We start from the raw sequence: 14,370 nt of genomic DNA, 5'->3' as shown, positions 1-14,370 counted from the left end.
GTATAGTTACAAATCAGTTAAAGCATCTTTATTTTGGCAATTATCATTCCATACAAAAAGCAATAGAAATGCAAATATCAACAAGTTTACAATTGAATACATGAACAGAGTATCTGTACACATTATCATTTACAGCAATATTACATGGTAAATTAACTGATCATTTAAGAAAAAGTTCTAAATCCTTCTGCCTCAACTCTCAGAGCATGTGCTAAGATCTTACCTCACAATAACGCTATTCCAAGGTCCAAATTAAGACTATATAGTTTACATAAAGCCCATTAATATAACAGCTTGACATCTTTGTTCAGAGCTTTGTATGAGGAAAACTACATTCACATTGATAAAAGACCACTGCAGCTGCCTGAGAATACTTTACCAGTTACCTATATGAAGTCAGCTGGCCCTAGACTGGTCCCATAAACACATGGTTAAAATCCACTGCCAGCCCATCTGAAGAGTGGCAACTCAAGTCTCAGGCTCTTGTGGAAAGCCACAAGTATCCTGTTGTCTAACTTGGCAGGCAAAAAGATAATAGGTTCAGTCTTCACTGGATTTAGCTTCATTTACAATTTAAAACATGCGTAACACATTCACCATACATAAAAATAAGGCAAGAAAAACAATTTTTCATGAGAAAATAAACTCTCAACAGAGAAAACAAATACAAATGCACAGCAACCCCTGCCATCCAGATGGACAGGCAGAGCCAAGTGTTTCCCAGAGTAACCACCAGGTGGCAGTTAACTCATGGCAGAGAAGTCTTTCAAGGGTTCAGTTAAACAAGCTTCCAAATCAAACTCATCCTCCACGTGGCAGTCCACATGTCTGACTTTGGTGGGTGTGCCAGCATACACATCCTAGAAAACAGAGGTAGGCACACCTAAATCAATCCATCCTCTTAGTTACCCTGAACACAAGTGGACTTTCTCAGCAGCAAGACAAAGCCAAGGAGACCAACATATCTTGCCATTTCTGTAGAGCACATTCATGTTACTTCCGGGTTGTCACAACCACATTGTATGCTGTGAAAAGATCAGTAAATCTGAGTACACCTGAGGTGACACAGATAGGAGCCAGGATAAGGTAATGCACCTTTGCTTACATATTCAAATATGGCAGAAGCACAGCTTATAACTGCTTTGTGTTAGAGTCTTCCTTGTTTTGCCACTTCCGATCCTAGGTATTATATACGAAAATAGTGGAAGGTCTCATCACAAAAATAGAGATCTTTTTATTGTAAACTGTATAAGTATAGACAGATATGAACAAATGTACCAGGTCATTAACTACTGAATCAGAGATAAGGCAATTCTGTATAGGTCAAACAGTTTACTGGGGGTCGGGGAAAGCAAGTCCAGAACAGCACAGCCAGGGCTATTACACACAGAGAAACCCTTCTTGGAAAAAACAAACAACAAACAAACCAAACCAACCCCCCCCCCCAAAAAAAAAAATTCCTGGGCCAAGCAAATCCTAGCACAAGAAGGCAACAGCATGAGGACCTCAGTGAGCTCAGAGTCAAACTTCTTTACATAGTGAGGTTCAGAACAGCTAGGACTATAGAGTCTGTCTCCCCAAAAACAAAAAACCATATTCAAGCAGGGCAGAGGTGGTGCACACCTTTAATCCCAGCACTTGGGAGGCTGAGGATCAGAGTTTGAGGCCAGCCTGGTCTACAAAGCCAGTTCAAGGACAGGCAGTAGCTGTCTTGTGTAATAATAGTATTACACAAAGAAGCCCTGTCTTCAAAACTAATAAAAACGCCGGGAGATGGTGGCGCACACCTTTAATTCCAACAGGGAGGCAGAGACAGGTGGATCTCTTAGAGTTTGAGGCCAGCATTGTCTACAGAGTGAATGCCAGGACAACCAAGGCTACACAGAGAAAGCCTGTCTCAAAAAATCAAAAACAAAAATCAAAACAAAACAACCAATTATTCCTTAAAGAAGCATTCAGATATTCCCTATATAAGCAGTTCATCATTAAAATTGACTAAAGGGAGAAAAAAACCAAAAGCCTAAATTGAAGTTAACTGCTCGTGATCAATTTGGTACTTTTTGATTGGAAAAAGTTCCTTTTTCCAGCTGGAGAGATGGCTCAGAGGTTAAGAGCACCGGTTGCTCTACCAGAGGTCCTGAATTCAACTCCCAGCAACCACATGGTGGCTCACAACTATCTATAATGTAATCTAATGCCTTCTTCTGGCCTGCAGCACACATGCAGGCAGAGCACTGTATACCAAAAATCAAAAAGTTCCTTTTCCATACACACTACAATCAAACTACAGTTCTAACCTCAGTTATATAAAGTGGTATACATTCTCAAATGACTTAAAACCAAAGCTGTGGCAAATCCAAAGAAAGCACTTACAAAGTTATCCTGTGAGCTTGTCTGGGACTCAGAGCTGCTTTCTGTGAATTCTGTCTCCATTTCCCCAAGATCTACAGGTTCTCTGAGAAATGAAAGATAACAAGCATTTCAGTCACCGGCTACAATCAGAAAATGAGAATTCGAAGTGTCTTCACTAAAAACAAACAGCCCAAAACACAGTATATTGTCCCCCAAGGTCAGTTCAGTCACATTTACCAAATTTACACAGAAAGCTGAGAACAACTCCAAATGAAAGGCCTGCCAAGCTAACAGAGGACCCGAACCTGACCGTCTATACCATCACTCATACACACAGGTAAATATCCTTTTTTTTTTTTGGGGGGGGGGTCTTTTTGAGACAAGGTTTCTCTGTGTAGCTTTGGCTGTCCTGGACTTGCTTTATAGACCAGGATGGCCTCAAACTCAGATATCCACCTGCCTCTGCCTCCCTAAGTACTGGGATTACAAGCATGCACCACCAAGCCCAGCCTTTTCTTTTAAAAATTTTATGTCTATTGGCGTTTTGCCTGCATGTGCTTCTGTGTGAGGGTGACAGATTCCCTGGAACTGGAATTGCAGACAGTTGTGAGCTACTACGCAGGTGCTGCGAAGTGAACCCAGTTTCACTGGAAACGAGTGTTCTTAACCACTGAGCCATCTCCAGCAACCACCCCCCCTTTTTTTTTCATTCTTTTTTTAAGGCTTTTCGAGACAGGGTTTCTGTGTAAACCCCCTTTTTTGTTTTTGAGACAAAGTTTTTCTATGCAGCTCTGGCTGAGCTAGAATTCTCTGTTGGTCCTGTAAACATTCTTGAAAACCAGTAGCAAGACCAACTTTCTTCTGGAGTTAGGGGAATGGCAGTACCTCAATACATTCTGAGGCAGAACTTCACTTTGAGCCTGTGCATCAAAGCTGGGCATGCATGGTGCCCCAGCTCTTTAATCCCAGCACTCAAGAGAAGGATCTCTGAGTTCAAGGCCAATCTGATCTAAGACTATACACAAAGAAACCCTATCTCAAAAATCCAAACCAAACCCCCCTCAGATAGGGATGGAGAAGATTGCTCAGTGTGAAATTGAACCGTACACCTAATAGGCATAAATCCTAATTTTGGATTCCCACAATCCGCGTCCAAGAAAACTCACAAGCCCCCTAGCCCACACAGTAACAAACTATGAGACCCTGTTTCAAACAAGGTGGGAAGTAAGGACTGATGCTCAAAGCTTCCTTTGACCCGCACACAGCCAGCTGTTCTAGACTGAGCTGGTTTTTAGCTCCCAAAGGCTAATCCAGCACAGGGAGTGAACTCCTCCCTGGCATCCACCACTCACTCTGTGTAATAAACCAAGCCCAAAGGTTAGTTTATCTATCCTCCTGACCATGTCCAGGGTAATCTGTCACTGTGGCAGAGATAAAAAAAAAGCAACAAAGACATACATTTCTTGCAAATCACATCCTTCCTCAGCAGGAGGATCCCAAAAATGTAGAGCCACCTTCCAGAGTTTAATCTGTTGGTCCCATGACCTCCGGCTATACTTCTTAAATTTATTGGGGGTCCTGGGATGGATTCCAGGTTGTCGCAGGTGTCTGCAGAACATAAGATTACCTCAGTACAAGTCATTCATGCATGCACAGTAGCTAAAGACTAAGGACACTTTAAAGAGGCAAGTGGGTCTCTGTGAGTTCGAGGCCAACCTGGGCTACAAAGTGAGTCCAGGACAGCCAAGGCTCCACAGAGAAACCCTGTCTTTAAAAAAGTAACTCAGATTCTTTTTTATTTTTGGCTTTAGGAGGCAGAGTTTACGTAGGCCTGGTCTCAAACTCAGGGGTCCTGCTACCTCTGCCTCCTGAGTGCTGAAATTAAAGGCATGCACCACCACACCCAGTAATAACAGACTCTATGATGTGAAGAAAGAAATGCATTAAAAGCAGTATCCTTAATCAGGCATGAACCTGCACTCCCAGCACGTGGGAGATTGGAAAAGAAAAAAAGGTAAATGAGGACACACAAGGGGCAAGCGTGGTGACACAAGCCTTTAATCCCAACACTCGGGAGGCAGATACAGGGCTACACAGAGAAACCCTATCTTGAAAAAGAGAGAGAGAGAGAGAGAAAAAAAAAAAAGGTTGTTATATAGACCTTTATTTTCTTTTATGGACCAGGCTGGCCTCAGTGATCCACCTGCCTCTGCCTCCCAAGTGCTGGGATTAAAGGTGTGAGCCACCATGCCCAGCTCTTTTTTTATAGACCCTTTCTTAAAAATTTTACTATTCCTTTGGAAGCCACATTCTAGAAAATTTCGTTTTAATACTGAGGGTGCCCAAAAGACACAAGCACAAAGAAAAAAACACAACAATAACAAAAAATTCAACTATTTTGTATCCTTAAAAAAAAAAACTTAACTATTTTGTATCCTTTCCTATGTCTGTTTGTTCAAGAGAATAAAGCTGGCAGTAGCATGTCTTTAATCCCAGCACTAGGAAGGCAGAGGGAAGTGGATCTCTGAGTTCGAGGCCAGCCTGGTCTACAGACTGAGTCACAGGACAGCCAGGTCTATACAGAGAGACCCTGATTGTCTGAAAAACAAAAACAAAAAACAAAAGCTAGAACAAACAATAAAAGCAAGAATGTGCTGCTTATAAACAAAGTAATGGCAATTTTTGTCCATGTAGGGACCCTGTTGCTTGGAGCTTGTTACCTCCAGAAGACCCTCTCAGCATCCATATAATAGCTCAAAACCATTGGTAACTACAGTTCCAGGCAATCTGAAACTCTCATCTGGCGTCTAGAGGTACCAAGCATGCACCTAGTATACAGTACATACGTGCAGAAAAAACATCCATGTATACACATTCTTTTTTGAGACGGGGTTTCTCCATAACAGTCCTGGCTGTCCTGAAACTCTCTTTGTAGACCAAGCTGGCATAAAATTGTGAGAGCTGCCTGCCTCTGCCTGAGTGCTGGGATTAAAGGCGTGTGCCACTACCGACTGGCTTCATACACATAATCTTAAAGGGGAAAAAAAAGCATACAAAACCATGCAAGGCTCTCCAATTAGATGCTTGCTGGCCTCAAACTGACAGCGATCCACCTGCCTCTGCCTCCCAAGTGGTGGGACTAAAGGCGTGCGCCGCCGCCGCCGCCACCTGGCTCTAACATTCAAGTTGTAAAAACAAATATTTGTTCATCTTCATGTTCCCAGTCCTTTAGATGCCAATCTATTCCTGGTTTGCACTTAAATTCCGTATTTTTTTCCCTTTGGGTTTTTCCAAGACAGGGTTTCTCTGGGTAGCCTTGACTGTTGCTGGACTCGCTGGTCCCAAACTCAGCCATCTGCCTGCCTCTGCCTCCCCAAGTGCTGGGATACAGGTGTATGCCACCTCACCCGGCCTGCACTTAAAATTCTTTTGAGTCCTTAATAAACACATGCTGGGCAGTGGTGGTGCACACCTTTATCCCAGCACTTGGGAGGCAGAAGCAGACACATCTGAGTTTGAGGCCAGTTTGGTCTCAGGACAAAACACAACAAACACTTATGTTCTCTGGTGTGTCTAACATAAGCAACTCCTTACTAGGTACAATGTTGTGGGGCAGGACTAAGGCCTATGTGACAACATTACCTGGGGACCTCTTTAATATATCGATCATAGGCAATGGTGTTCTTCCCATAGTTGATCTGCTTCTGCCTTCTCATCAAGACACTTTCATCTGTCTCCACATCAGCTGGCACTGAAGACATTGACTCCTTTGAATCAGAACTGAAAAGAATGAAAGATTAAACAAGCTTTGGGATTTAAGATCACTATGTGCCAAGAAAACACTGAAACACCCACCCCTCTCTTTTTATGGTTTTGACATAGGGTTTTCTGTATAGCCTTGGCTGTCCCTTTGTACACCAAGCTGGCCTCAAACTCAAGAGACCCGCCTGCCTCTGCCTTCCCTTCTCTCTTTCTTTCTCTCTCTCAATTTTAATTGATACATAAAATAGACTCTGGGCTGGGAGGTGGTGGTGCACACTTTCAGCCCCAGCACTTGGGAGGCAGAGGCTGATGGATCTCTGTAAATTCAAGGCCAGCCTGGTCTACAGAGAAAGAATTCTAGGACAGCCAAGACTACAGAGAGACCTCTAGAAAAAAAACAAAACAAACAACAACAACAACAACAACAAAAAACAAATTCAGAATCTGTATCATAGGAATTTCCAGTATATAACAATGAAGAACAAACTACCAATAAATGCTACTAGAACAAGAAGCCCCTCAGTAATTTTCATTAACAAATTAGAAATGTTTCAGCATGTACCTTCCTGATGACGACTTTCTCTCTCTTCCAAAGTCATTTATGAGCAGTTTTCTTTTGTATCTGAAAATAAAATATAATACTGGGGTTTTTTTGTTTGTTTGAATTTTATTTTTTTATTATATATACACAGTGTTTTGCCTATATGTACACCAGAAGAGGGCACCAGATCTCATTATAGATGGTTGTGAGCCACCATGTGGTTGCTAGGAATTGAACTCAGGACCTCTGGAAGAACAGCCAGTGCTCTTAACCACTGAGCCATCTCTTTAGTCCTTTTAATTTCTAAAAACTTTTTGGGCTGGAGAGAAAGCACAACTCAGCAATGAGGATCACTCGGCCTTTCTTCCAGAGGATCCAGGTTCTACTGCCAACACCCATATGGCGGCTAATTCCAGCTCAAGGGAGATCTGATGTCCTCTTCTGGCTTCTATGGATACCAGACATATACAGGACAGACACACACATAGGCAAAACATTCCTATACCCATAAGCTTTATGAGTTAGCAACAGTTGTGAGCCACCATGTGGGCATTAGAAAACAAGCCTGTAATCTCAGTACTCAGAGACAGACGATCAATGTGAATTCAAGGCCAGCCTCGTCTACAGAGTGAGTTCAGGACAGCCAAGGCTATATAGAAAAGAAACTCTGGAACTTTTTTATTTTTTATTTTTTGGGGGGGGGATGGTAGCACTAAGGGTTATTGGGGTGTCCTAGTACAGAAACTGGAGCTTGCCCATGTGCTCTTAATGTACAAAGCAAAGCCGTCCAAGTACTTGGGAGGCAAAGGCAGGTAGAATCACTGTGAGTTCGAGGACAGCCTGGTCTAAAAGAGAGTTCCAGGACAGCCAGGGCTACTACTTCTTGAGCAAGGACACTAAGAAAACTGACAGCTAGGCAGATGCTGTAGACCACCAGCTCCTCATCAGTCATCTTCATGTGACCAACAGCAACAGCCAGACACAGCACTTTCTTTATCTGGAACTTGATCATAGATTTCACTTCATCAACTCTGGCCACCACGTTTTTATTGTATGTCAGCAGGGAAGGAACTTGCCAGGCTTGTTTAGGCCTGGGCCCAGGATACATGGGATCTGTTTGATCAGACTCTGAGGTCAAAAAGGCATCATACTTCTTGGCCATGTTTCCTCAGCGCCTCAATATCCATGTCGGGGATATCTATGGCCTTGGCCTCTCACAGTGCTGTGGGTCCCCCAGAATGCACACCAAGCTTGAGGCGAGGAGTGGACTTGTGCTGAGCGGCATTTGTGCTCCTGAGGGTCATAGTTCTTCAGGCTGATATGCAACTCCACCATCTCCAGAAACTTCCAGCGCCTGCACGCTGGTTCTCATGCAGGACTTCCCACACCACCTTCTACGGGGTGTCCAGAGATTTTGCTGCTCAAGGCTGCTCTAGCCACAAGAACCGGAAAAAAGTGCCCTGGAACTTACTATCTAGACCAAGCTGACTTTGAACTCAAGAGATCCACCTGTCTTCCCAGTGCTGGAATTAAAAGTATGTGCAGCTACACCCAACTATTATCTGGAAATTTTATAAACAAGACTAAGCCGAAGCTACCAGCTGTCTTTCAAAGGCACTTTCTACTTTACTGAGGCAAGGTCTCTCTATGCACTCAGGAGTTACTGTTCAGCTAGTCTATTAAAATATTTGCTGGTTAGTCTAGCCAGTTTGGCTCTGGGAATTCCATTTCTGCGTCCTAAGTGTTCTGAAGTGTAGGCAAGCCACCTGGTCCATCCAACCTTTATGCAGGCGCTGGAGATCCCAACTCCAGGCCCCATTCTTGTGAAGCAACCACTCCAGGCACTGAACCATCTCCCAGCCCGATTATCGTTACACCATTAATTAAATTTCTGCCTCAGGAATTACCCTGTGAACTTGAAATTCCTTAGCAATCCTTTGAAAATAATTCCAAAATCCTATGTATGACTACCACAAAGACAACAAAAGACGACTCCTTTGAAAAGCCTACATCCAATGTCTGGTGTATTCTACTTTCTTCCTCAGCATTTCTTTCTAAATAACTCCTGTACTTAAGATCTACATTAGGCCGGGCATGGTGGCTCACTCCTTTAGTGCCAGCACTTGGGAGGCAGAAGGAGGTGGATTGCTCTGAGTTCAAGGCCAGTTTGGTCTACAAAGTGAGTCCAGGGCAGCCAAGGCTACACAGAGAAACCCTGTCTCCAGTCTCAGAAAAAACAAAACAAAACAAAAACCCAAAAAACAAAAATAAAGATCTATATTAGAAATGTCTTTTCACTATCTCCAATTTAGCCAGACGTAGTAGTGCACAACTGTAATCTGAGCAGAGGCAGGAGGATCTGAGTTCAGCCTAGTCTACAAAACCAATGCTAAAAACTTTGCTTCATACTGGCTTACCTTCAAATTCTTTTCTCTGGCAAAGCCAAGGATGTGGCTTTACCTGGGAGGTGGTCCCTCAGGCTGCTGTAGGTGACAATGTGGGCTGGTTTCTTTATGCCAAGTAAGTAAGTACTCTTGTTAGAGAACATATACAAGTACACCCTAGCAAGCCGGGAATGGTAGCACACGCCTTTAATCCCAGCATTCAGGAGACAGGGGCAGGCGGATCACTATGAGTTCAAGACCAGCCTGGTCTACAAAGCAAGTCCAGGACAGCCAAGACTAACATAGGGAGACTCTGTCTCCAAAAAAAAAAAAAAAAAAAAAAGGAAGGAAAATCAAGTACACCCTAGCAGACCCAAGACCTTGGTTTCAACCTTCAGCACTGCCAAAGACAAAAAATAAACTTACTAGAGTTAGAGATATAAATCCAAGAAAACTTTTTTTTTTCTCACACAAATGTGAAAGAATTTTTGGATCTGTACTACCTACTTAAAGACCTAGGAAGGAAGGTCAGGTGTGGTGCCAGGCAGAGGCAGGTAGATCTCTTGTGACTTCAAGGCCAGCCTAGTCTAAAAAGTGACTGTCAGTACAGTCAGAGACCCAGGTTCAATTCCAGCACCTATAGAGGCTCACCACTCACTCAGGCACTAGGCACTCATGATGTGCAAGCATAGCACTCCTATGTATATTTAAAACAAAACTGGATGAGTGTGGTGGTCATCAAGTAATTCCAGTGCTTGAGAGGCAGATACATGGGATCCATAGGCTACACTGGCTAGGTAGAATATCAGAATTGGTGTGTTCTGAGTTCAGTAAGAGACTAGCCTTGTTAGAGAGCAATTTTAGGGAGATACCTGATGGCAACCTCTGGTCTTGATATACAGTTGCACATGTGCATGCACACACACGTGCTCACCCTCATCACTGCAAACCACATGGCCTCACCTATTACCACTATAACAGTGGTTCTCAAACTAGGAAGCACTCATTTAAAGGGACTTCCTACAGAATTCCTGGGCACTACCCATCAGTAGCTCAAGGAGCCTATAAATGTATATTTCTAACAAGTTTCCAAGGGATGCTGATGCTGACCTAAGGACTAGATTTTTCCCTTTTTTTTTTTTGCAGGGATCAGTAAACTCAGGGATTGCTAGGCAAACTCATTGGCACCAAGCAATAGTCCCAATCCCCTAAGGAACAGATTGTTGAGACCCATTATTCTAAGACTAACTATGAATACAGTAACTAAGAAAACACACACACAAATATTACAAAGTATCTACTTTGTGGGGCTGAAGAGATGGGTCAGTAGTTAAGAACACTGATTGCTCTTCCAAAGGACCCAAGTTCAATTCTCAGCATCCACCTGGCAGCTCACAACTGTCTGTAACTCCAAGATCTGATATCTTCACAAAGACATACATACAGGCAAAACACCAATGCACATAAAAAAACAAATTATTAAAAAAAGAAAAAGGATGTACCTTGCAATCTCTTTGTTAACTCTGGTCCTCATTTCATCCTCTTCAACTGCACTTGCCCAGTCAGAACATCTAGAACGGGGCTTAGGCCCTTCAGGAGTTGTAAAGCTACAATAAAGTGAAAATGCATTTCAACCATGAGTGCTTTGTCTCAGCTGTACGGAAGAATGACACTGTTGGCAAAAAGCCAAGGAAACTGGTCTGTTTAGATAATCTCTCAAAGCCTATCTGGACACCATTAGACCTTTAGCTACCTACTATGAACCAGTGCTGGATTATGGGAACAGTCTACTGAGAAGGCAGAGGCGAAAATCAGCCAAATATTGACAGTGCACGAAGAGCATCCTCCATGGAACTTGGCTTTATGTTCTGGGACAGTCTCACCATAGTCTTGAAAACTCTCATGCCTTAGCTACCTCGTAAGTGTTGGGAATACAAGTGTTAGCCCACTATACCTGCCTTTAATGTGCTCACTTAGCTGCAAAACAAGGCATTATAAGATTTGTTTGTTGGGTTTTGGTTTTTTGGAGCAGACTTTCTCTGTATAGCCTTGGCAGACCTCTCAGAGATCTGCCTGCCTCTGCCTCCCCAAGTGCTGGGATTACAGGCACACACCACTTATGGGATTTTTAAGAAGACTCCAGATAACAAAAATGCAGTGCCAAACACTGTGACCAACCCATAGTGAGTCCAATAAAACAGATGAGGTTTACCTTTTAGATGCACAAGACTCATAATGTAATAGGATCACAATCACAATGTCGAAAAAGATGAAAATATGAATCTTTTGAATCTAAAATTTCTTCTTTTGTTTCTGAGACAAGATCTTACTATGTAGACCAGGCTGGCCTTGAACTCAGACCCATTTGCTCCTCCCTGAGTACTGGAATTAATGGCATCCAATACCATGCCTCACAGTTATCATTTTTGTTGCACTAAGAATTGGTCTATCTTAAAAGTATACCCCAATACTTGAGTTAAATCTAATTAAAGGGCTTAGTTCCATCTCAAGTAAATCTTTAGACAAGCTCACATGCCTGTAATCCCAGCACTTGAGGCAGAAACAGAAAGATCCCTGTGAGTTCAAGGTGGCCTATATAGTGAATTTTAAAAGGTGTGGCAGGGCTACATAATGGGACCCAGTCTTAAAAAAAAAAAAAAATACACAGGCCAGTGCACAGAAGCATTCCTGTTATTGGCAGAATGAAATAGCTATGGCAACCTAGGAACCAGAAGAGTCCAGAGACCAAGACCTAGAGAGATGGCTCAGAAATTAGGAATGCTTGCTGTTCTTACAGAGGACATGCTCACAATCACCCATAAGTCCAGTTTCAGGGGATCCAATGGCCTCTTCTCATCTCACAGACACCACACACACGAGGCACACTTAACACAGACAAAACACTCATCCACACAAAAATAAATCAATCCACCCAGACACAGTGACACATGTCTTTAATCTCAAAACTAGGGAGAGGCCTGCCTTGTCTACCTAGTGAGTTCCAAGACAACTCTGGTTCACACAGAGAATCCTATTTCAAACAATAGGTTGGAATTGGTAGCACATGCCTGTAGTCCCAGCACTTGGGAGGCAGAGGTAGACCTATCTCTGTGAGTTCGAGGCCAGCCTGGTCTATAAAGCAAGTCCAGGACAGCCAAGACTACAACAGAGAAACCCTGTTTCAGAAGAAAACAAAATAAGACCCAAAAAAAAAAAAAAAAAAAACAAGGGAAAACAAACAAACAAACAAACAAAACTAACATTTTATCTTCAGATAATGGAGACCAAGACAGGGTTCAAAGCTTCACCTCCACAAGGTTTTTTGGTTGGTTGGTTGTTTTCATTGAGACAAAATAGTCTAGTCTCAAGGTCACTATGTAGCAAAGAAAGGCCTTGAACTTCTGATTCTGTGGCCTCTAACTCCTGAGCACTCCTGGGAGTACAGATTTATCACTTCCCCTTCCCGACCTTAGGGTTGTCTAGCCTCTGGCCTGCCCTAGAATCCCCAAACGCCTGTTAGCCTCCCCAACCTTAACAAGAGTCCTCCAAGGACAACTTGCCCACCATGCCACAAGGACAACTGTACTCAACAGAGACGCTCAAGGATTTGAATCAGACTTTCCTATCCTCAACCAACATGTCTTGCATGTTCAGAATTCTGAAGGCCACACCACCTTCGTTGACTCATTAAGTCACCATGTCCCTTCACTGGGCTTAGAAACCCTGTCCTTTTCTCTGCTAGTTAGCTGTCTACCAACCAACACATCCCCAAAGGAAGGCCGGATCAAAAACCGAAATTACTTTGCTTTTTTCCCATCACTACGCTAGGGCCCTCCAAAGAGAGCACTTCACTGAGCAGCCCACGGCACCAGCTTACTCTTCTGACACTCCTGGTCTCTCTGAATTACTATTTCACAGGCTGGCCCACCTCCATCAGGCTACCAAGAGACCTCACTGACTTCAGCACAATGCCTCACCTTAAAAAAAAAACAAACGCTAGGCAGTGTTGGCGCCGGCCTTTAATCCCAGCACTCACAGGCGCATCTCTGCGAGTTCGAGGCCAGCCTGGTCTACAAAAGGAGCCCAGGACAGCCAAGGCTATCACAGAGAAACCTTGTCTTGAAAAACCAAAAAAGATTTTTTTTTTTAAATTAAAAAAAAAATCTTATCAATAGGAAAGGACCCGGGAACATCGGAAGGATGAGTGACCTGGGGATTCAATTTAGGTCTGAATCTGGCTTTCAGGTAATGAAACCTAATTTCTCTCTGGCCCGCGGGAACGCTCTTCCCCCCCCCCCCTCTCTCACACACACACACACACACACACACACACACTCACTCTCTCCCTCTCTTTCTCTCTCTCTCTCTCTCTCTCCCGGGGTGAGGGGAGTTCCGAAACATTTTAATAAGGTTTTCAAAAATAGTCCCTGAAATTCTGCGTGAACACAAAAGACTGACCCACTCCGGATGAAACCAGTTTTGCCGCATCCTACCAGTCGCTTGTAAGATGCTTTTCTAATAGTGAGCAAAACTGAAGAGAACCTCCAGAATAACCTAACTTATCCCAGCAGCTACTAAAAAAAAAACGAATGCAACGGGACGAGGGTCCCTCGGGGCACCCCCCCAGACCCTCCGAGTGACCAGCCCGTTTCCACTGTGGTGGGGCCCACCTTGCAGGTCGAGGGTCCGCAGTCTGGCGCTCGCCTTCCTCCAAGTCCTCGGGCTTCCGGTCCCTTCCGTCCGCTCTGCGCTTCCGTCCGAGGCTCCATCTCGCCGGGGACCGCGGGCTGAGGACACAGACTGCGGGTCAGTGGGCGGGGCCCCACAGCACCGGTGGTTCAGGGACCCCCCCCACCGCACCTCACGGACGTCCAGACATGTAGACCGCATGCCCGGCTTACCTTGCACCGCCGTCGCGGCGGCTCCCATGCCGGGGTGGGCTTCGAGGTCTGCAGGACATGGCGGCAGAAGGTTGGAAGGCAGCTCGGCTACGGGAGGCTCGCTCGGCGACAGCGCTGACGAAGTCGGAGCGAGCCGAGCCCAACCGCCCTTAAGTGCGCAGCGGCCCCGCCCCTCAGCAACTCCCGCGCGCGCGCGGGGTCGGGAGAAACCACCGGGCGCGCACCCGCAGGGGAGCCCGTCTTGGCCCTGCGCGCCCCGCGGACGGACCCGGTCCGGACCTAAGCCTCGAAACTGCAGGCAGTCGTCAAACTCCAACTCCCGATGCCGCCGCCCATGAGCACGGGAAAAGATGGACTAGCCCGACTACGGTGAAAAGCAACTGGTGACCTCCACCTCCCCCCACCCCCCGAGCCCCCTGACAGCCTTCCA

The 14,370-nt window shown here is 44.7% G+C and overlaps 1 protein-coding gene across 2 annotated transcripts; it reads right to left on the bottom strand.

The window, feature by feature from the left end:
* Positions 1-6: 6 nt before the first annotated feature.
* Positions 7-14,292, bottom strand: SLBP (stem-loop histone mRNA binding protein). 2 transcript variants are annotated; one of them, XM_084799287.1, is made up of 8 exons: positions 13,941-14,289; positions 13,710-13,826; positions 10,542-10,646; positions 6,677-6,736; positions 5,995-6,132; positions 3,811-3,960; positions 2,374-2,455; positions 7-860 (listed from the first exon to the last, which is right to left on the bottom strand). In XM_084799287.1, the coding sequence occupies exons 1-8, from the start codon at positions 13,997-13,999 to the stop codon at positions 744-746; spliced, it is 828 nt and encodes a 275-aa protein (XP_084655413.1). In that variant the 5' UTR covers positions 14,000-14,289; the 3' UTR covers positions 7-743. The 2 variants fall into 2 exon arrangements, with proteins under 2 accessions (XP_084655413.1, XP_084655414.1); XM_084799288.1 differs by lacking the exon at positions 7-860 and adding an exon at positions 870-1,025 and having other exon boundaries at positions 13,941-14,292.
* Positions 14,293-14,370: the final 78 nt, after the last annotated feature.

This window comes from Acomys minous (assembly GCF_964271855.1).
Source record: "Acomys minous genome assembly, chromosome: 10".
NCBI lineage: Eukaryota > Metazoa > Chordata > Mammalia > Rodentia > Muridae > Acomys > Acomys minous.
Note: the sequence above shows the minus strand (reverse complement) of the source record. Positions and strands in the feature narration are given on the sequence as shown.